The 23,350-nt window shown below is 34.9% G+C and overlaps 1 protein-coding gene across 12 annotated transcripts in view; it reads left to right on the plus strand.

The window, feature by feature from the left end:
• ZMYM4 (zinc finger MYM-type containing 4) overlaps positions 1–23,350 on the plus strand; it is a 143,405-nt gene that overhangs the window by 91,299 nt on the left and 28,756 nt on the right. For all 12 annotated transcript variants that reach the window (XM_053211229.1, XM_053211240.1, XM_027059703.2 and 9 more), the window contains 15 exons: positions 751–835; positions 1,071–1,326; positions 5,438–5,612; positions 5,909–6,121; positions 8,749–8,899; positions 9,394–9,509; positions 10,550–10,825; positions 11,000–11,150; positions 12,189–12,361; positions 13,148–13,298; positions 14,096–14,236; positions 14,559–14,596; positions 15,540–15,684; positions 19,487–19,605; positions 20,514–20,685. In XM_053211229.1, coding sequence (XP_053067204.1) covers positions 751–835; positions 1,071–1,326; positions 5,438–5,612; positions 5,909–6,121; positions 8,749–8,899; positions 9,394–9,509; positions 10,550–10,825; positions 11,000–11,150; positions 12,189–12,361; positions 13,148–13,298; positions 14,096–14,236; positions 14,559–14,596; positions 15,540–15,684; positions 19,487–19,605; positions 20,514–20,685 — 2,362 coding nt within the window. The remainder of the gene's footprint in view (positions 1–750; positions 836–1,070; positions 1,327–5,437; positions 5,613–5,908; positions 6,122–8,748; positions 8,900–9,393; positions 9,510–10,549; positions 10,826–10,999; positions 11,151–12,188; positions 12,362–13,147; positions 13,299–14,095; positions 14,237–14,558; positions 14,597–15,539; positions 15,685–19,486; positions 19,606–20,513; positions 20,686–23,350) is intronic.

Here is a 23,350-nt window from a genome sequence, read left to right on the forward strand (position 1 = left end):
AATAAGTTTACATTCACCAAAAAAGTCATTGAAATAGATGCAGTTTTTAAAAATATTCTCTTAGAATTCTCAGACTCCCTACAGTACATCTGTAGACCTCAGGGATTCTTGGACTCCAACTTAAAAAACACGGACATTTAGCCACTTGAAGTGATTTTGGAGTAAAATGTAATAATATGCAAATGTTTCACTGACTCAAGTGATCAAGAAATCATTTTACTAGAATGATATATTCAGTTTAATTACAACTATGTAGAGAAATAAAATCTCTGACTACAGGAGGGGAAAAGACTGGAAAGAAATATACCAAGAGAAAATGGTGGTTGTTTTGGTGTGATAGAAATATGATTAGAATTTTTCCTTATTTCTGCTTGTCTAAATTTTGTATAGTTTTACAATACAAAATATAGTTTGTGTATTACTTTTATAATAGATAAACAGCAACTTAAAATACTGTAATAATAATTGTCAAAAATAAATATCTGGTAGTGCTACAAGGCTAATTGGGTAGCTTCCTTCATTTTTTTTTTTTTTTATTTCTTTCTCAGCATATACAAACCTATTATACCCTTATTGCAATTATAGTTTGCTTGCTATTATTTCTTATTAATGGTAATGTAGTATAAATTCCCCTCCCCACCTTCCCACCCATGTAGCCAAAACAAAACTTATTGAATATCTGGATTTCTTTAGATATTTTATATTTATTCTTTTCTCTAAGTATTTATTTATTTATTTTCTTTTTTAAAGGAGTATAGTCATGGCCAACAGCAAAAAGCTCAAGAAGGGGAACTGAAAATTAGTGCTGTGTTTTCAGTCAGTGGCAGTCCTCTTGGTAAGAAACAGAATTGAGTAAATGAATCATGTTTATTTATTCTGACCAGTATGAGTGAGAGGAAGTATCTACTTGTATTAGTAAGCTAGGCAGTTCTCTGCTCATTTAGAATGGCTGTCATTTATATTGGATAATTAGTTTGGGGTTTCAAGACTGGTTATGGAAAAGGAAGAAAGGATATATACATAAAATTCATGATGAAAAGTAAAACATTTTTCTTTTAATTTTTTTTAAGCTCCACAGTTGACTACTGGCTTTCAGCCTTCACTGGCGTCATCTGGCATGAATAAAATGCTTCCTTCAGTTCCAGCCACAGCTGTTCGAGTTTCCTGTTCTGGTTGTAAAAAAATCCTCCAGAAGGGGCAAACTGCTTACCAGAGGAAGGGGTCGACTCAGCTCTTCTGTTCTACACTGTGCCTCACTGGATATACAGTTCCACCTGCCCGCCCACCACCTCCTCCCACCAAGAAAACTTGTTCAAGTTGCTCAAAGTATAGCAGAATTCTAAATTATCTTCTGTTTCCTTTTAAAACACTTCATTCTTATCTTTGTATTGTTTAGTTTTCTACATTTCCATATTTTTTGGTAATTGCCACAGTATGTTGTTGCTTTCAGTTTTTCTGGATCTTAGGTGCTCAGCTTATTTTAATTATAAATAATGTGCCTTTTATATATTGAGATGTTTTTGAAACCAGCCTTTCACATCCATGTTAGTTGACATGCTTCATAAAACAAAAACTACACCACTTAGGTCATATAATACCACAATATTTTATTTGTAGGTAATAGATACTGAAATCCAAAATTATTTAAAGTTATGTATCCTGTTATCTAATTGGAATTCATTTAATACCTTTCTTATCTTTAAAAGTACTCCAGTGTAAAAAAAAGAAAAAAGGACTCCAATATATATTTTTATCTCCTCAATATCTCTGAACTGCCTCAGAGGTACCATTTCAGTGTTTAATATCAAAAGAATATGACCTTAGACCTTGATGAGATCATCCTGATATATTTGAAGAATATGAACTAATTTTGGCTGATTTGGTAAGGTGATTGTTAAAACTGTTTAAATAGGTCAGAAAAAGATGAATAATGCTCTCATTCTGAAACACTTTGGCCTGTTATTAAACTGTTCAAACCATGATATATTAGTTTAGATATTTGTGTTTATAGTGCCTTACGCGGATCCTTCCCTTTCTCTGGAAAGGGAAAAGAGATGCTCCCTCTTCTGGTTTAAATGGAAAAAGGCATTTTAGAGACTTGAAAGAAATTTGAACGTGGTTAGAAGTCTTTTTGGAAGTTAGTTATGTGGGCTTCCCTTTATGTTTCATGTTTGATTTGGCAAAAATAGATTTCTTTATTTATACTGTTTGAATTATAAAGCATGCTTTTGAAAGTGTGTACCTCTTTTCTATATTCTAGTATATTCATCATCAGATTCTAAGATTAAGTCAACTTGAAAATTATATTTATAGGGGTTTTTTTTCCTGTTTTCTGTTTTGCCATGAGACAATTTCATATAACTTCCTTTTATGCTTCTTTATTTAATTCTACTTTAGTGATAGGCACTTTCTGAAATTTTGATTCTATTTCTTCTTTCATAATAATAGCCCTAGATAGTTCAGAGATGTTATCAGTGAATTTCAAAATGACCTTAGAAAACTCACAGAAGGGGTTTTTGTTTTTTTGTTTTGTTTTTTATTTATTTTGAGAGAGACGGTGTGAGCAGGGAGAGGCAGAGAGAGAATCCCAAGCAGCGTCTGCACTGTCAGTGGGTAGCCCAGTGCAGGTGCAAACCCATGAACGAAACCATGAAATCATGACCTAAGCTGAAATCAAGAGTTGGATGCTTAACTGATTGAGCCACCCAGGCATCCCAGAAACCCATAGAAGTTTTAAGATGTGTGCCCTCTTTCTTTGTTTTTAAATTCTTGTGCATACATATTTTTATTTTAGGTCATTTTTACCTACATATCATATCTTACCTATCTTGATCTTATGTAGTTTGGTTATCCTTTAAGATTGCATTTCTCTTTTGTTATGTTTGGTCTTATCCATAAATCTTCCATTTTTGCATCCTGTCATTTCTTGACTCTTAACTGTTCTACCTCTTCATTCACGTATTCTATTATCCTTTTTTGTTTTTTTTTTTTTTTAAATCCCTCGTTCTTTTCCATTTGCCTCTTACTGTCCTTTCAGGTACTCCTTACCTGCCTGATCTTCTCCATTTTCTTTCTTTTCTCCCCTTCTCATTTTACAGGATATCTTTTCTATTGTTGCTCAGTCCTCAACCACTGATCAGTCTTGTTTTTCCTTGCATTTTGTTTTATTCCTGAACTACTCTTTTATCTCCTTTTTACCACTTAACCATTCCTCCCCTTGTTTTCCTCTTACACAGTCAGACTGCAGAAGTTTAGGATGGTCTGATTTATCTGACTATAATATTGTTGAATTGGATCGTACCTTAAGTATAAGGAAATTGGATTCAAAGAAATTAAAAGAGTTCCTCTGTGTCACATAGCTGGTTAATTTTGGCAAATGCATCGCCTGCCCCTGCCACTCCATATAATCAAACAGGTTTAATTTGTAAGTTAATCCCTTGAAGGAGCCCAAGAAGGATTTCAATTTAATTTGAATGGGTGGAGCTAGAAAAGATTTCCATCCTGATAGCCACTGCTATTTTTATAGACCAGTAGAGATCTAGCAGCAGCACTTAGGTTGATTTAAAAAAAAAAAAAGAAACAAAAAAAACTCATTAGCTCTTTGAATTACGTTTTATTTTTCTTAATCTTTTATTAACCATATTTCTTAGCATCTTGAATTTAACCTAAATTCTAAATATATTTTAGCTAATCATCATTTAATTTTCAGGTTTCCTTAGTAATAAGGACCTAATGCTTAGTTTTTAAAAATCTGTTTCAAAATCCTACTTAAAAGAGGTAATTTGGAGGGTAATTTTTTTAATGCTTTTAGATAAAATTACTTGATACAATGATAGAGAAGTAACTATTTTGGGATTGTCTGTATCATTTCTGAATTTTTACTGTTTGGAATCAGATAAAATCTATGATAAGATGTAATGTAGTTGGATGCTAAGCATACTAAGGCGAGTGAGAAATACCTACTTTTATACTCTATTGCTTTGATCAATGCTGCTCCCCAATTCTTATTTCCTTGACCTTCTGGAAAACTCCTATTTAAGACATAGCAAAAATAGCCTTTCATGTTACATATTGTCTGAAATAATTGTTTCTTCATTTCTCTTTCTGTTGTGCATTATATTTTTTCATAATTAGTTCACTTTTATATTTTAAGAATGCTTCTGTTATGGCATTTTATGTCATTTGTCTGTTTGTCCCAATATAGTGTGAGCGCCTTTAGTGCATGCTTGTACCATATTTTTATACAGGATGTAGCTAGTGGCTGGCTCAATATAAGTGCTCAGTAAATACCCCTATAAATGAAATATATTAAAATCTACTTAAAAAATAACTGAAGGCAAAAAAAAAAAATGCAGAAACTAGAGGTGCCTGGAGCTACTAAGTATAGAAGATGAGGTATGAAGTTATACATTACAGCATATGAGGTGTTCCTGGTGATGATTCCCATTATGTTTACTATTATCTTTTATTGAATCAGAGATATTTGTCATCTTTTCTAAAAAGTGCTCTATTAGTATAATTTAAGTTGCAAGAATGAATATAATGGCTTATATACTATTATGTGTATGTGTATTCATGAGAGAGACACTATTTGGAAAATTTCATCAAGGCATTGTTTTCCCATTGGCTTTTAAAATGCTTTACACTTAAACTATCTGATAAACTACTATTTAGGAACAGTGGTTTAGGGGTAAGATAAAGGGTGGAGTGGTAGGGAGCCTTAAAAGGTTTTAATATTCATTGCCTTTGCTACTAATACTTGTAAATTAAATTATTTAGATATGGAAATACTCTATTTTGTATAACCATGCTAGAATATACACTTTGTAGCTTGAAATGTACTTTTATTTTCATTCATTCATTCATTCATTCATTCATTAAAGGTTTTATTTAAATAATCTCTACACTCAACGTGGGTCTTGAACTCACAACCCTGAGATCAAGAGTTGCATGCTGTACTGACTGAGCCAGCCAGGCGGCCCTGTATTTTTACTCTTAAATGATAGTGTTTTGTTTTTTTTTCTTTTTTGATTTTTCAAGTGTATGTAAAATTAAAAATAGTTTTAATTATTTTTAAAGAGTACTTTGAAAATATAGAAGAGCCTAAAAAAGAAAATTCCTATCTCTTATAATCCCACCTGCTAGAGATAATGAATGAGAACTATTTGATGTGTAGTCTGTTAGTCTTAAAATATAGTATATTAATCCTCACAACAGTTCTATGAAATAAGTCATGTGTTAGAAGTTCTGTTTTATGGAACAGAACTTAAGGATCAGAGCAATTTATCAGTTTATCCAGGAAAACTGAGGCTTTCTCATTTAAGTAACAGTGCCCTTTTCATACACCTGTAATGGCCTCTGTGTTACTTATTAACTCACAAAAAAGGAAAAATACAAATGATACTGTGGCTTATTTTATCTTTGTTATCATTTTTAGAGACATTTTAAATCCAAAGGATGTGATCAGTGCCCAGTTTGAAAATACCACAGCTAGTAAAGATTTTTGCAGTCAGTCATGTCTGTCAACATACGAACTGAAAAGGAAACCTGTTGTCACCATAAATACGAATAGCATTTCAACCAAATGCAGCATGTGTCAGAAGAATGCTGTTGTAAGTCATCTTTTTACTGTATTGGGGTGTGTGTGGGGGAAATCTAATGTTTGTGCTTAAAACAGATTTTTTTTTTTTAATGTTTGTTTCTTTTGAGAGAGAGAGAGGGAGACAGAGAATCTCAATCAGGCTCCGTGCTGTCAGCCCAGAGCCGGATGAGGGGCTTGATCCCTTGAGCTTATGACCTGAGCCAATACCAAGAGTCAGACGTTCAGCCTGTTGAGCCACCCAGGCACCCCAAGAACAGCTTTTGATGGTCTGTGCTTGTGATTTGTTTGTTGTTTTTTAATTCCTAGATTCGACATGAAGTTAATTACCAGAATGTGGTACATAAACTTTGCAGTGATGCCTGCTTCTCTAAGTTTCGCTCTGCCAACAACCTCACCATGAACTGTTGTGAGAACTGTGGGGGCTACTGCTACAGTGGCTCTGGGCAGTGCCACGTGCTTCAGATAGAGGGCCAGTCTAAGAAGTTCTGTAGTTCAGCATGTGTCACGGCGTATAAGCAGGTACATGACTGTATCTAACCCCGATGTCTTTGTTCATTTCAGGAGGACCTACGTTTTTTGGTAGTACTTACTTATGAAAATGCCGCAGAAATACTAAGATCTTATTATTAGCTTAATTGATGTACTTTACATATAAATAGGATTTGTCAAATGAATGTTATTAAAAACCCGGGTATAGAGTTTTGTAAATAGCATATTTCTCTTCATGCATTTGAAATACATGCTTGTGGGCATGACATTTTTATTTCAAATATGATTCATGTTTTTGAATAATATTTTGAAAATACACAAAGAAGAAAAATAATGCATATCCCAGAGATACCCAGTCTTATCTTTTTGGTGTGTAGCCTTCTTTGAAATATATTTGGTTTGCATATAATATACTTTTTTATTGGACAAGGTAAGGTCCAGGTTACGTACATATTCTTGAATCAGATCCATATAGTTGAAATTGCAATTCAGAAATTGAAAATCTTACCATTAATTTGTTTATAAGGGTTTTTCCTTTTCTTCATGAAATATGAAAAAAATAAATGTAGGTCATATATTATTTTGTGAATAGATGAGGCTTATAGAAGATGAATTGAATGAATTCTGTATGACAAATGCAGCTTCGTTTTTACCATATTTGTAATTTGTTAGCAAATTTTGATCAAAAATTAGATTTTAGAATTCATAAATCCAAAGATATGATAATCTTTTTTGTTTATTTTACAATGCCTTTCTTTTGTAGCATGATAGCTGATCATTCTTTTTCTTAAAATAGTGACTTTTTATACAGTCTACCAACATTCATGAATGTAATAATGTCAATTGAGAAATTCCTTTTAAATTCTGAATACTTTGCAGTGATTTTGGAATTTTAAACATTATATGGTGTTTCCTTTTATTTCTTGTTATTATTCAAGTACATTAAAGGGGCTTAGCTTTACTATTTATTCCTTCCTTTAGAAACTCCTTGTTTTTGCTTTCACAGGGGATAAAAAAAGCCAATATCTTCATGAGTTTATCCTTGTTCAAAAGACTGTTTTCCTGATAAATGTTTCAAGTACTAAAAGTTACTTGGATTCAGTCCATTCAAAGATGGTTTATATTCCACAAGAGAAGGAGAAATAGGTTGAATCATCTTAATTTTAATTTATTTACTATATTTAATTTAGCCATTAGTTATTAAATTTCTCACATATTGATATGTACTGTGGTATAGAGAAAGAATTTGATTTAGAAGTAAAGCATATCTCAGTTTGATATCTTGATTCTCTATTCAAATAGAATTTTACCTTGGATAAACAGTTAAACTCTCTGGGTTTAACTTTTCTTATCTGTGAATGGGTATTATACTACTACTGTCACTGGGATGCTATTAGGATTATGTGAAGGAAGAATGGGAAAGCACCTAGTATAGAACCTGGCATGTTGAAAATGGTCGTATCTGTTGTTTTGTTTTTTTCCTTATATATAATTCATTCAAGAAACATTAGATGCGATTCCTGCTTTGAAGGGCTCCATGTCTCCTGAGGGAGATAGACATAAAACTGAGTAGAGATGCTATGGTGGAAGTATTATGGTGTTCAGTGGGGCACAGAGGAAACATGGTCAGTTCTAGTTGGTAGGACAGGATGAGACTATCAGCAAAAACTTCACAGAGATAATGGATGCTGGATATACTTACAAGTTATCTTGAATGTATGATATACTAGTAGTATTTAGTATTACTGGCTGCTGAATCCCTAATTAAAAAAAGTTTTTTTTAATGTTTATTTATTTTTGAGAGAGAGAGAGAGAGACAGTGTTGAGCAGGGGAGAGGCAGAGAGAGAGGGAGACACAGAAGCAGAGGCAGGCTCCAGGCTCTGAGCTGTCAGCACAGTGCCCGCCACGGGGCTCGAACTCACGAGCCGTGAGATCATGACCTGAGCTGAAGTCAGACGACGCTCAACTCACTGAGCCACCCAGGCACCCCTGCTGAATGCCTAATTTAGCGCAAACTTAAGATAATAATAGACTGTTCGATTGCTTATATTTGAAAATTTGTGATATCCAAGGTTTGCTCCCACTTTATTGCTTACTTGCTTTATTGCTTTGTGTGCTTTGTTGTTGTTAGTGATAGAATAGTTGGCAGTGACTTTCCTAATAAGTTTATTAATTTTATTGAAATCACATTTTATTGCCACATATAGCACCTTTTGTAGGGGGGTTCTTCTAATTTTTAGCATAGTGTAAGAGCATGAATTCCCTGTTTGTAATTTTTTAAAAATACTATTTTTAAAACTATAGTTACAATCAATTAGTAGATTCCCAAATTAATTGCTAGGTGGCGTTCAGCATTATTTTTTAATGAGATAGAATATAATGGAAAATATAAAAATGCATCACATGTTATCATGATTTATATTGTTTTATGAAAGTTTTTTCAGTTTTATATACATGTATACTACACAAACACAAAAGTTCAGAAGTATGTACTGGGTCACTTTGTAAAATTTATTTCTTACTGAGGATTGTAATCATAAAAGTTTGAAAGCCACTAATTTAAAATATTTCAACAGTGTTAAGTATAAACATTTCAAAGAATTATGCTTTTACTTATCATTTGGTAAAAATGAATGTTATTTTATTCTCTTAATAGAAATCAGCCAAAATTACACCATGTGCGCTTTGCAAATCATTGAGATCCTCAGCAGAAATGATTGAAAATACCAATAGCTTGGGAAAGACAGAGCTTTTCTGTTCTGTTAATTGCTTATCTGCTTACAGAGTTAAAATGGTTACTTCTGCAGGTAATACTGGTTTCATAAACTATATAAATATAATAGTTGACAAAATTATGGTTATTGCTTTTTGTATAGTACAGATTTTTGTCCAGATTTAATTGATTTTTAAGGCAAGTTTAAAATATTTCAGATCTGTGTTGTAAAATATTACCTATTGCCTTGATTGCTTAACTTATGTTTATTTATTTGCTTGCCTATTTGTGCATTCCCCTTTACCAAAAGAATTCCATTTGACTTCTTTAAGGTATTTTTTTTATCCACACCTGATTTATTTCAGGGTTCATTTTGTAGTTTCAGGGTAGATCTACCATGCCAACTTCACATTAAAAGAAATATTTTTAATGTTAAGTTAGTTTTTGTCTGTATGTGACATGATTTAGTTTCAGTTGCTGCAACTTGACCTGGCCCTTGAATTTCATATATTGGATAATATTTATTTTCTCATACATTTGTATACGTTTGTATATATTACTCATTAGTTTTTATTTTGATTTACTAAGGTGTACAAGTTCAATGTAACAGTTGTAAAACCTCAGCAATCCCTCAGTATCACCTAGCCATGTCAGATGGAAGTATACGCAACTTCTGCAGCTACAGTTGTGTGGTAGCTTTCCAGGTACGGCTTCAGAAATCTTCCTCTCCTGTCAGTGAGTTGCCTACCATAACGTATATAAACTTGTTAGGTGTTTGCTAATGCCTGGATTGCCTGAATTTTTCTCTCAGTCCTATTACACTTGGATTCTTTGATTTTTGATGTGTTTGGAGGCATGTCATTTAACTGCCTCCTGTAAAATTAAATGGTACTGTTACTACCCAGATTATCTATTGGGAGGATGTTATTATTTTATTTTACTTTTATTTTTTGTTAACTTTTTAAAAGTGTATTTATTTATTTTGAGAGAGAGAACGAGCAGGGTAGGGGCAGAGAGAGCGGGAAGAGAGAAAATCCCAAGCAGGCTTTGTGCTGTCAGCACAGAACCCGACATGGGGCTCAAACTCACCCCCATGAGGTCATGACCTGAGCCAAAATCAAGAATCGGATGCTTAACCAACTGAGTCATCCAGGTGCCCCGGGAGGATATTATTTTTATTTTATTTAATTTACCTTTTTTTTTTTTAAATGTTTATTTATTTTGGGAGAGAGCGAGTGTGTGAGCAGGGGAGGGACTGAGAGAATCCCATGCAGACTCTGCACTGTTATTGTTGAGCCCAGTGCAGGGCTCTATCCCATGAACTATGAGGTCATGCCCTGAGCTGAAACCAAGAGTCGGACGCTTAACTAACTGAGCCACCCAGGCCATGCCATGGGGGTATTATTTTTAAAGGAGATTATTAGTTTGGGGCCTCTGGCTGGCTCAGTCAGTAGACATGCAACTCTTGATCTCAAGGTCCTGAGTTCGAGCTCCATGTTGCATGTAGAGATTACTTAAAAAAAAAAAAGTTTAAAAAATTTAAAGAGATCATTAGTTATTTTAGTTTCTGCATATAAATGACACTCTATCCATTCACTTCTAAGCTGTTCGAGGGCACGGAGTGTCGCCTGTTCACAGGTGTATCTTATGTACCTAGAATTGTGCTTGTCAGACTTAGGCACTCGCTGCTCATTTGACTGAACAAATGATTACATTGATTATCTTGTTTTGTTTCATTTTTCAGAATTTGTTCAACAAACCAACAGGAATGAATTCTTCAGTAGTGCCCTTGTCTCAGGGCCAGGTAATTGTAAGCATTCCCACAGGTTCAACAGTGTCAGCAGGTGGGAGTAATACCTCTGCTGTCTCCCCCACCTCCATCAGTAGCTCTGCTGCAGCTGGCCTCCAGCGTCTTGCTGCCCAATCCCAGCACGTTGGGTTTGCACGAAGTGTTGTAAAACTCAAGTGTCAGCACTGTAACCGTCTTTTTGCCACAAAGCCAGAACTTCTTGACTATAAGGTAAAGTATAGGATCCTGATAAAGGGTTTGAGTGTACAATGGTCTATCTATAAAATCATTTCTAGCTTTTCATCTTTAAAAATTACACTACTTGTTTTAAAATAAGAGGGAATAAAGGATTTCCAAAAGATAAACCAAATGTTTCATTAGTACTTAATGATTATTTCTTTACAGGGTAAAATGTTTCAGTTCTGTGGCAAGAATTGTTCTGATGAATATAAGAAAATAAATAATGTAATGGCAATGTGTGAATATTGTAAAATTGAGAAAATTGTAAAGGAGACTGTGCGATTCTCAGGTGCTGACAAGTCATTCTGTAGTGAAGGTAAAGACAAGATCATCTTACCTACTAATCATGTTGGTCCTCTTAAAAGTAACTGATAATTTAAGCTGTTACTTTGTAAGTTTATCTGTTTTATCCATTGTGTAACAAAGCTTTTTGTTTTGTTTACATTTGGTTTGCTTTTTACTGAGCTAGTCCTTCATATCATATAGATGTTAAAATGAAGGAAAAGATTGTTGAAGTGTATTACAGAAGATGGTGGTGATGTGAAAAACATTTCATGTTTTTAGGTTGATAGGGATTCTTTTAGTTATTGGCGCTTATTTCTAAAGAGAAACTTCTTAGGGGCACCTGAGTGACTCAGTCGGTTAAGTGTCTGACTTTGACTCAGGTCATGATCTCACAGTTTGTGAGTTTGAGCCCCTGCATCAGGCTCTTGGCTGTCAGTGTGGAGCCTGGAGCCTGCTTCGGATTCTGTGTCTCCCTCTGTCTGCTCCTCCCCTTGCTTGTGCGCACCCTCTAAATAAATAAGTAAGTAAGTAAATAAATAAATAAAAGCAAACATTTAAACATAAATAAATAGAACTTCTTACATTTTAGTAGCATCCTAAATTATATTTTTATTGTTTTAAATAGTCATTATATTTCTGAATATAATAGACAAATCAGTATGAGGTAGATTGTCTATTTCGATGACTTTTTTGTATGTTTAAAATGTTTTATTCTAAAACTGTGCATGATTAACCTCCTAGACTATTGGCTTTCAAACCTTTTGACCACAACACAAAAGAAGAAATACATTTTACATTGTGACCCAGTATGTTATCACCTACCCAAGTAAAACAAAGTTTTAGGAAACAAAACTGACTTTTATTATATGTGATGCTCTGTAATATTTACTATCCTGTCCTATTTTGTTTGAAAAAGAAAATGATAGTATAGATTCTATAAATTGATCTCTTGGTCTACTAACTGGTAAGGATCCAACTGTGAAAACATTGTCTTAGAGCATTTAAGTTTAAAGATGTAGGTACTTAATTAATTTTTTTCTAATGTTAATTTTATTTTTCCTGTTTTTAGGTTGCAAATTGCTTTATAAACATGACTTGGCGAAACGCTGGGGAAATCACTGTAAAATGTGCAGTTATTGTTTACAGACATCTCCCAAATTGGTACAGAATAATTTGGGGGGGAAAGTAGAAGAGTTCTGTTGTGAAGAATGCATGTCCAAATATACAGTTCTATTCTATCAGGTAATTAAAATTAATATCCTTGGGGTTTTTCAAATTAAGGCACACATTATTCCCTTCTTTTATTCTTTAAAGTAGCATGAAGGGCAATGTAATGATTTTAAAACTTTTAAGTATTAAATGTATTATGTTGTCCTGCGGTATTAATGTAAGATTTAAGATGACTTTAATGTCACTGAAGTTATGTTCTTGTTGTTTTTAATTTCCTTGTAGAAGACGTATCAGTCTTAAGACATTAAAGAGTTTAAAATTAGCATTTTATCTATTTATTATTTAACTAAAATGAATTTGTCTTCTGAAGTTTTTGAAGAAGATAGGTTTTATTTTCATTTCACTATGTTTTTTAATTACTCTTTATTGGCATCTTTATAATGTGACTTTTTTTAAATTTTTTTTTTTTAACGTTTATTTATTTTTGAGACAGAGACAGAGCATGAACGGGGGAGGGTCAGAGAGAGGGAGACACAGAATCTGAAACAGGCTCCAGGCTCTGAGCTGTCAGCACAGAGCCCGACACGGGGCTCGAACTCACGGACCGCGAGATCATGACCTGAGCCGAAGTCAGACGCTTAACCGACTGAGCCACCCAGGCGCCCCTATAATGTGACTTTTAATATGTAGTGTAAATGATTTGAAAAATGATAAATGTTTACCATTTTAGGATGGTTTTCATTTTTATGTTCTAAATTCTAAGTTAATTTCCTCACTTGTTATGTGTGAACTCCTTTTATTCTGTCAGACCAGAGATAATTTGTATTTTACTCTTTTACTATCTTATTTCATTTTTAGATGGCCAAATGTGATGGTTGTAAGCGACAGGGTAAACTCAGTGAGTCCTTGAAATGGCGAGGAGAAATGAAACATTTCTGTAACCTGCTTTGTATCTTGATGTTCTGTAATCAGCAAAGTATGTGTGACCCACCTTCACAAAACAATGCAGGTAAAATTAAACTTTATAGTCTTTGATCAGTGCTAGGGACCAACTACTGTTCTACAGAATGGGAACTTTAAACAGTTGTTAATAATTTCATGAAATGCAAATTTCACTCTGTTCAAATGACATTAACATTTGAATCCCTTTTTGTTTAACAGATTAAATCTTTGTAGAAAGGAGTTCATTTAGTTTTCTCTGAACATTTTTAATTAAATAAACTCTGTAAGAACTATGGGACAGAATGGCAGTTAATATTTTGTAATGGGTATATACACCTTGACTTCCTTAAACAAGGATTTGAGAGTGTAACAAAGGACATAGAATATAAATCACATGGCCTTTTTTTTTTTAATTTTTTTTTTTTAACATTTATTTATTTTTGAGACAGAGAGAGACAGAGCATGAATGGGGGAGGGGCAGAGAGAGAGGGAGACAGAATCGGAAGCAGGCTCCAGGCTCTGAGCCATCAGCGCAGAGCCCGACACGGGGCTCGAACTCAGGGACCGCGTGATCGCGACCCGGGCTGAAGTCGGACGCTTAACCGACTGAGCCACCCAGGCGCCCCCACATGGCCTTTTAAATACACCACGTGTGTAGTTTTACAAGAGAAAATACATGGAATACTTCTAAGTTTCACTAATTAAAAAATAGGAAAAAAAAACCCCAGTTAATCCTAACGTGATTCTTTGCTCTGACAGAATTTAACTTTACTGAAAGCATTGTTTAACCTCCTTGAGATGTTGGTTTCTATGTATGTGCATATAAATTACATGAGGTCTTTTTATTTTTGTTTATTTAATCAGCAAGTATTTCCATGGTGCCAGCTGCTTCAGCAGGGCCCCCATCTCTAAGAAAAGATTCAACTCCAGTTATAGCCAATGTGGTATCATTAGCCAGTGCTCCTGCTGCTCAGCCCACAGTGAATTCTAACAGTGTCTTACAAGGTATGTCTGATTTGAAAGCATTTATGTAGCCTTTTGAGGTTGAGTACAGGGGTTCTGTCTTTTTTCCATCACTGGTCATTTTCAAATATTTGACACATTTATATTATGAGTGGTGGCTCTCTGTGGGCTGTTGGGCACTAAACAATGTTTTTGTCCCTTTTTCTCACGTGATACTTTAGATGCTAGTCTTCCCATGAATTAAGATAATACCTGTTTTTATTTGGAGATTTTGTGTCTGTTATCCCACCATCAGCTTTAAATGCTGCTGTTTATGTTTAAATAATTGTGTAAGATCCTAAATATTTATTTTAATTTATATTAGGTGCAGTTCCAACAGTAACAGCGAAAATCATTGGGGATGTAAGTTTTATTCTTTTAACTGGTATTGCTTGCTACTGTGTTTATTTTCCAGTTTTGTACAGTATGAATATGTCTGTGCTAACTTTCCATGCTTTATTCTTTATTATGTAAAATAATTTTCATAAGCTCATAACCTTTGTTTAGGAATAAGATATTCTGGTTGTTTATTGATTGATTCATATTGTGGTTATTTAATTAGGTCTTTAATGTACTTTGATTTCTTTGAATACTTGCTATCTCTGCATAGTTACTGAAGCCTATTTTTGTTGGTTTGTTTTTGTTGTTTTTAATAGTAGATAATAAAATTTTACAGAATTCAGGCATAAAGGTATTTGGGACATTTTGTAATGTAGTCAGATTGTAAATAAAGTATTTATAAAATACAGTTTGTTTCCACCCAGAGCAGATTATCCTTAAGTAAGCACTCTTTTTTTTTTCCTCAATAATTTTTGCTTTGTTTCTTAGAAGAAAATTAATAGGAGAAAAATTTACAACTAGAATAGTAGCAGTTCTGAAGTGTTTCCTGGTCTGTTAGATAACTTTCACATCATCTTTTTTTAGGTTACTTAAATGATCATAAGTGTTTATGTTATTTCTAGTTATCTTGAACCTAAGTCTTTTAAGACTCATCTCAGTCAGGAAATAACAGTTCTCATTTTAAACATAGCCAGATTGACCAGCAATGTCTTATAATAGAAATAGCATTTTTCTTGGTAAATAGAATTGGTAATTAGATACATTCAGAGTCAGTATATAGTTATCAAAATATTCTTATATAGCTATTGGTATTTCAGGAATATTGTATTTCTTACATATTTAGTTGAATATTTATGTTCTTTGTCTTCCATGTAATTCCAATATAGTGTTTCTTTTGAAATTATAGTATTTCTTCTAATTAATGATAAGCTTTTGAAACCTCTTTGGTTTCTGATTTTTTTTCTAGGCAAGTACACAAACAGATGCTCTGAAACTGCCACCTTCCCAGCCCCCAAGACTTTTGAAGAATAAAGCTTTATTATGTAAACCTATCACACAGACTAAAGCCACTTCTTGCAAACCACATACCCAAAACAAAGAATGCCAGACAGGTATGTTCCTTGCACTTCCTCTCTCTCTCTCTCTCTCTCTCTATATATACTCTCTCTCTCTCTCTCTCTCTCTCTCTCTATATATATATATATATATATTTATATATATATTTATATATTTTTAGTATATATATTTATAAATATAAATAAATTTATACATATATAAATTTATATATTTATATATATTTAGTATATATATTTATATGTATATATTTTTATATATATATGTATATATTTTTTTTAGTGGGGAAGGAATGCTAGATTTGCTTACATTAATTGAGTGCCTATGCCCTGGGTGATGTGTTTGATTGCTTATGTACATCACCCAGTTGCATCCTCGTGACTTTTCCTGTCAGTTAGGTATTTTCACCCTCTAAAAATTAAGTTATGCCAAAGAGAAGGTAGTTAATTGATAATACCATACTGTGAACACTTCATTTTCTTTTGTTAATGACAGTGTAATTTTATGGAATAAGGGTAGACTTTGGAATTATATAGACATGCTCTTAATAGGAGTTGTAGTTTCATAGAGGATCCTTATGTTAGAACTTTTCTACCCTCTGTATCAAATAAAGTCAGGTTTTTGTGAGGGCAGGGGGCTTTCTTTTCTTTTGAATTGCCATCCCTAAGCAAAATCCTCTAATCTACTTTTCTGGATGCTGGTGTGGTGCAGTCCTCTGCTCTTCTCAGCTCGCCTCTCCTGGCCTGGAATCTCTGCCCTGCAAATGATCTGGGCTGAGGATGATTGGGACCTCATATTCTTGGCCTACCAGTCCTGCAGTAGGGCTTCTACCCTATGGGTGGCAGCTGGGTGGAGAAAGGGAGACTCCAGCCTGTCGGCTGTACTCACCAGGAAATTAAACTTTTCAATATGGAGTTGGAGGGAATGAGAAATGATGGTGGCCAGCCCCCTGGTGAGATATGGTAACCCTTGTTTGGGAGCTGAAGAAATAGGATCCCATTCCTCCTGGCCACACCTACCCAGAGCAGAGCTTTTGTCAAGTTGAGCTGGCTGAGCTGGGGTATGGAGTAAGTAGTGGAGCACATGTCATAGATTCCCACTATTCTTACTGTATTTAGGTAGATTTTCTCAAATAAATGTCTGTTTGCTGTATTCCCTTAGGACAATTTGTAAAGAATTTAAGTGGTTGGGTTTTTTTTTTTGTTTTTTGTTTTTTTAAATGTTTTTTGAGAGACAGAGCACAAGCAGGGGAGGGGCAGAGAGAGGGGGAGACACAGAATCTGAAGCAGGCTCCAGGCTCCACCCTGTCAGCACAGAGCCCACTGCAGGGCTCAAACTCAAGAACTGTGGGATCATGACCTGAGCTGAAGTCAAATGCTTAACTGATTGAGCCATCCAGGCGCCCCTGAGGTTTTGCATTTCTTAAAGCCCCCATGGACCACATTGAATAGTAATGTTACAGATGACTTCAGCCTATATTTGTATTGTAGTTAATAGTGACTTACTTAGTATTATGTAGCTTGGTTATCAGACATCTCTAATCCTGGTGATTTTATTTTTATTTTTATTTTTTGCGTATAGTTGAAACACACAGTTACATTAGTTTCTGGTGTGTACAGCTTAGAGATTTGGCAAGTTTATACATTATGCTGTGCTCGCTACAAGTATAGCTACCATCTGTCCCCATCATATCGCTATTACAGTATCATTGACTGTATTACTTATGCTCTGCTTTTTATTCCTGTGACTTACTCATTCCATAATTTGGAGACCTCTGTCTCCCTCTCCCCCTCACCCATTTTGCCCAGACTCCTATCGACAGGTAATTTAAGAAATTTTTTTTTTTTTTTAATTTACATCCAAATTAGTTAGCATATAGTGCAACAATGATTTCAGGAGTAGAGTCCTTAGTGCTCCTTACCCATTTAGCCTGTCCCCCCTCCCACACCCCCTCCAGTAACCTTCTGTTTGTTCTCCATACTTATGAGTCTCTTATGTTTTGTCTCCCTCCCTGTTTTCATATTATTTTTGTTTCCCTTCCCTTATGTTCATCTGTTTTTGTCTCTTAAAGTTCTCATATGAGTGAAGTCATATGATATTTGTCTTTCTCTGACTAATTCCACTTAGCATAATACCCTCCAGTTCCATGCATGTAGTTGCAAATGGCAAGGATTCGTTCTTTTTGATTTCCAAGTAATATTCCATTGTCTGTATATAACACATCTTCTTTATACATTCATCCATCGATGGACATTTGGGCTCTTTCCATACTTTGGCTATTGTTGATAGCCAAAACAACATACTGCTATAAACATGGGGGTGCATGTGCCCCTTCAAAACAGCACATCTGTATCCCTTGGATAAATACCTTAGTAGTGCAATTGCTGGGTCATAGGGTAGTTCTATTTTTAGTTTTTTGAGAAACCTCCATACTGTTTTCCAGAGTGGCTGCACCAGTTTGCATTCCCATTGACAGGTAATTTTTAATGTCCACTAGACCATGGTAAAATTGATCCGATATTATTTCCTACCTCTAACCCTACTCAACTTGTCAGCTTTTCACTTCTTCTCACTAGCATTACCTTTCTCTTATATTAATGGTTTTATAATCATCTAGGGTATTTTTCTGGTACATAGAAAGGACCCTGTAGGATACCTGTTAAACATTGGATAAATTCTCCATCCTTCTCACTTAGTTTCCCTATTCTCATTTAGGTTTCTAAGTTCTGTTTCATCTTTTTAATACCTTAGAATATGTGTATGTGGCTCACTTGCCTGGGGGGCTCAGTTAGTTAAGCATCCGACTTTGGCTCAGGTCATGATCTCACAGTTCAAGCCTCGCATCAGGCTCTCTGCTGATAGCTCAGAGCTTGGAGCCTGCTTCAGATTCTCTCTCCCTTCCTCTCTGCCCCTCCCCTGCTCGTGCTCTGTCTCTCTCTCTTTCTCTCAAAAATAAATAAACATTAAAAAAAAAAAAGTTTAAAAAAAAAAGAAAATCTGCTTGTATGTATTTATTCATTTTTGTAGGTATCATAACCACCCTAGTCCAGGTCCTCATCGTCTTCATTGTATGTACATACTTCAATTGCCTGCTCCTTTTACACTTCATATACTTTTTATTCCATACTAAGATGGCCTCCAAATTAATCTTTTTTAGTGACCTTTTCATCATATTACTCTGTGCTAACAGATCTGCAGTAACTCCACACTATCTACTAGAAATGATTTTAAAAGTTCATTATAGGGGTGCCGGGGTGACTCAGTCGGTTAAGCATCCGACTTTAGCTCAGGTCCTGGTCTTGCAGTTCATGAGTTTGGGCCTCACATCAAGCTCTCTGCTATCAGCGTGGAACCCACTTTAGATCCTCTGTCTGCCTCTCTCTCTGTCCCCTCCCTCCAGAATACATAAACATTTATTTTAAAGTTCATTATAGCTTCACAAAAATGGCCCTATTTAATCTCATCTTTAACATACCTTTCTTATTCATGTTAGCAGTTTTCTGTAACCCTCTTCTAAGATAATTGTTCCAGTTCTTTACATGCCTTAATCCACATTATATCCTTCATTCATTGTATCCTCATATCATTGCTCATTGTTTTGTTGCCTGCTTTTTATCTTTGCTATACTCAAACCTTTCTTTGCTAGTTTAGTTATTTCTTCTTTTGACTGCCAGTGTCATAAATTACACTTTTGAACTATAGGTCTGTGTGCTTTAAAAAGTTTTTTTTTAATTATAATTCTTTGGAACTGTAAATCCCCATTGCTTTTTAAAAAATTTATATTAAGATGTTTCTAACCCTCTTTGTTTTGTTTTTTTTAATTTATTTATTTTTCATTAGAAGACACTCCAAGTCAGCCCCAGATCATTGTGGTGCCAGTTCCCGTACCAGTGTTTGTGCCCATACCTCTTCATCTTTATACTCAGTATGCACCAGTCCCGTTTGGAATTCCAGTTCCCGTGAGTAATCATGTAGAGATGAAGGCTGATTTAGTGCACATTTTCCTCAATTAAAATGTTACAGCTCAATTTAAAAACTTCACTTTTTGGTAAAAAAGTGTTTGGCTCTTATCATATTACTGTATTATTTAATATGGAGTATATTAACGGCTGCTTGTATTTATACCCTGCCTTCTCAGAGAATGCTATGATACAGCCTTTTTATAATGTTCCATACACAGTAAGACCACTTAAATAGAAAAAGGTCAGACATGTGTATGTGTGTTAAAATTCTAGAGTCTAACAAGGATGAAAAAATAAATACTGTGATTTATATTATTCTCACTATTTTAAAAAATGTGTTCATTTTGTATTGGAAATATATTTTTCCTTGGTGAATTCTTTTTAATGTTTATTTATTTTTGAGGCAGAGAAAGAGACAGAGCATGAACGGGGGAGGGTCAGAGAGAGAGGGAGACACAGAATCCGAAGCAGGCTCCAGGCTCTGAGCGGTCAGCACAGAGCCCGACGCGGGGCTCGAACTCACGGACCATGAGATCATGACTTGAGCCGAAGTCGGACGCTTAACCGACTGAGCCACCCAGGCGCCCCTTTCCTTGGTGAATTCTTAAGGAAAATAGTTGTGTGAAACTGAAAATGTTAAGCAAGAAATATAATCAGAAACTAGTGTGTATTAGATAACTTATTTTAGATGAGCTAGAAACACATTTTGTTGACTATCCAGAAAAGCACTTAATTGAATTTTGATTTAAATGGCTGTTGTCTTATAAAAACAAACTAGCAAGACTATTTTAATCATTAGCAATAGAAATATCTGAATTTGTTCATTATTTTAGTGCTTAAATCATCTCACAAATAATAGTTTTGATGACAAACCTGTTCCCAAGAAACTGTCCTTGGTCTTTTAGATGCCTGTCCCTATGCTTATTCCATCCTCAATGGATAATGAAGATAAAGTCACTGAAAGTATTGAAGACATTAAGGAGAAGCTTCCTTCACATCCATTTGAAGCTGATCTCCTTGAGATGGCAGAAATGATTGCAGAAGATGAAGAGAAGGAGAAGACTCTATCCCAGGGAGGTTGGTATAATTGTAAAGTAAAGAAAGAAAGAAAACACACAAATTTTCAGGTAGCTCAAGTAATTTTAAGTATTGGGTAGTCAAGATATTTCTAAAAGCTTTATTTGTGTTTAAATACCGAATTTGTTAAACTTGTTGATACCTGTGAAACTTTTTTCCTTTTTATGAAACTACATATCTATAGTCAATACAGTTTTTAGTTCTTAATGATTCCAGAAAAATTGCCTGTAAATCCATTTTTATGATTATTTTCTGACTTCATTCCTGTATTCAAAGCCGTGATCCCCATGTAAGAATTCTTAGTATATAATAATCAGCATGTTCATAGAAGGTAAATAGAATATTATGATGGAAAACCATTCAGCTCAAAATAACCTGTAGATAAATCCCCCTCTGTGGGGTGGAATAACAATAAGAACAGTAGTTATGTGCTTACATACCATAGGCATGTCCTAAATGCACTGTGTGCATTGCCTCATTTAACCTTTACAACAGCCCTATGAGGAAGGTACTGTTTACTTTAGATTCCTCATTTGGAAAAATAGGATATCCTACTTGCCCTGGTTGTACAATCAGGAAGTGACGGAACTAGAGGTTGAATTCAGGTCTGTCTTCCTCCAAAGTTGATGATAGTAACCAATACTAGCAGGACATATCCAGAAAGGTTTCTGGCCTTAGCACTTTCTTGATTTTGGGATATAAGAAGACATAGAGAAAATTGTGTTTGGATAGTCAAAATATACAAAGGCCTTTTCCTGTATCACTGATGAGTCAAGAAATTATTTTTTTCTTTTTTTATTGATGGTTTTTACAAAGCTGAGGTTTAGATTTTTGCATAATAAATGCTGGGTGATTTTCTGAGCATTGTAACTTTTTTTTTTTAACATTTATTTTTGAGAGAGAGAGAAAGAGGGAGAGAGAGAGAGAGAGAGACAGTGCACAAGTGGGGGAGGGGCAGAGAGACAAGACACAGAATCCGAAGCAGACTCCAGGCTCTGAGTGTCAGCACAGAGCCCAATATGGGGGCTTGAGCCCAAGAACTGTGAGATCATGACCTGAGCCAAAGTCAAATGCTTAGCCAGCTGAGCCACCCAGGCACCCCAAACACTGTAGCGCTTTTTTAATAAAAGTACCCACATCTCTAGTGATGCCATTAAGTTTTAAAATCATAACATTGTCAGAGTTGCATAAAAAGGTTATTTGTTACTATTCTGTTTCTGGTCTCATTTTGGTCTTTAGTGTATAATCTCATAATTCTGACCCATTTATATGTAGATTTTAATGTCTTAGAATGTTGCCCCTTATGCTTGATCTTATAATTTCTGATAGTTAATTTGGAAGTTTAGCAATTCATGAAAATAAACCTCATTTTAAGTTGGCTTTCCACTCACATTAACAGTTTACATTTTGGGGTGCCTGGGTGGCTCAGTTGGTTGAGCATCCAACTTTGGCTCAGGTCATGATCTCACAATCATGAAGGAGATTCTGTGTCTCCCTCTCTCTGTGCCCCTCCACTGCTTGCTCTCTGTCTCTCTCAAAAATAATAAACATTAAAAAAAAATAGTTAACATTTTTTAGGTGCTTCCTCTGAACAAATATTGTGACTTTCTCTTAACCTAAAAATTGAGTCAGACTGAAAAAACTTTTTAAAACTAAGCCTTAAGACAGATAGTTGTAATCACTAGAGTGTAAGTAAAATCTAATCGTTTAGAAACATAAAGGAGGGAGAAATTTATTCCTACTGAAGAGAACTGGCTAATTTATGTTTGATTTCAGAGAAAAGAAGCTGTAGTCCTGGGTTTTAAAAAGCATTTTGTTTTGTTTTTTACTTTGAATCCTTAAGCTCTTTACTTTTATTTTTTAAAAGTAAACAAAAATTTAATGTTTATTTACATTTGAGAGAGAGAGAGAGAGAGAGAGAGAGCGCGCATGTGCATGGGAGAATGGTAGTGGGAGAGGGAGACAGAGTCTGAAGCTGGCTCCAGACTGAGCTGACAGCACAGAGCCCAATGCAGGGCTCAAGCCCATGGGCCGCGAGACCATGACCTGAGCCAAAGTCAGATGCTTAATCTACTGAGCCACCTAGGCGCCCCTAAAACCTTAAGCATTTTAGTTTTAAAATAGTTAATTGATAGAACTGTGTTCGGTTTCATTCATGTGCTGATTGTTCATGTAACTTGTATTTATATTCTAAGTCTAGTGACTTCTCAGTGTAGTGTTAAGATATGTTTTGGGAGGAAAAAGCAATTCAGTGCATATTTGTCAGTTTGTAAATAAATTATGTATGTGTGTTTGTGGTTCGTGGTAAAAAATAAATTCAGAAAGCACAGGAGTGTATGGGGTGCCTGGGTGGCTCAGTTGGTTGAGCGATCGACTTCGGCTCAGGTCATGATCCCACGGTTTCTGAGTTTAACCCTGCGTTGGGCTCTGTGCTGATAGCTCAGAGCCTGGAGCCTGCTTCAAATTCTGTGTTTCCCTCTCTCTCTGCCCCTCCCCCACTCATGCTCTGTCTCTGTCTCAGAAATAAATAAACATTAAAAAAAAAAAAAAGCACAGGACTGTAAATCTAAAATAAAGGTCCCTCTTGACATGACTTCTCTTGTACTGCTACCTTAGAAATATAAACACTGTTAGGGGTCATAATTTAATTGCATTTATCACTAAT

The sequence above is a fragment of the Acinonyx jubatus genome, chromosome C1 (genome assembly GCF_027475565.1).
Source record: "Acinonyx jubatus isolate Ajub_Pintada_27869175 chromosome C1, VMU_Ajub_asm_v1.0, whole genome shotgun sequence".
Classification (NCBI taxonomy): Eukaryota; Metazoa; Chordata; class Mammalia; order Carnivora; family Felidae; genus Acinonyx; species Acinonyx jubatus.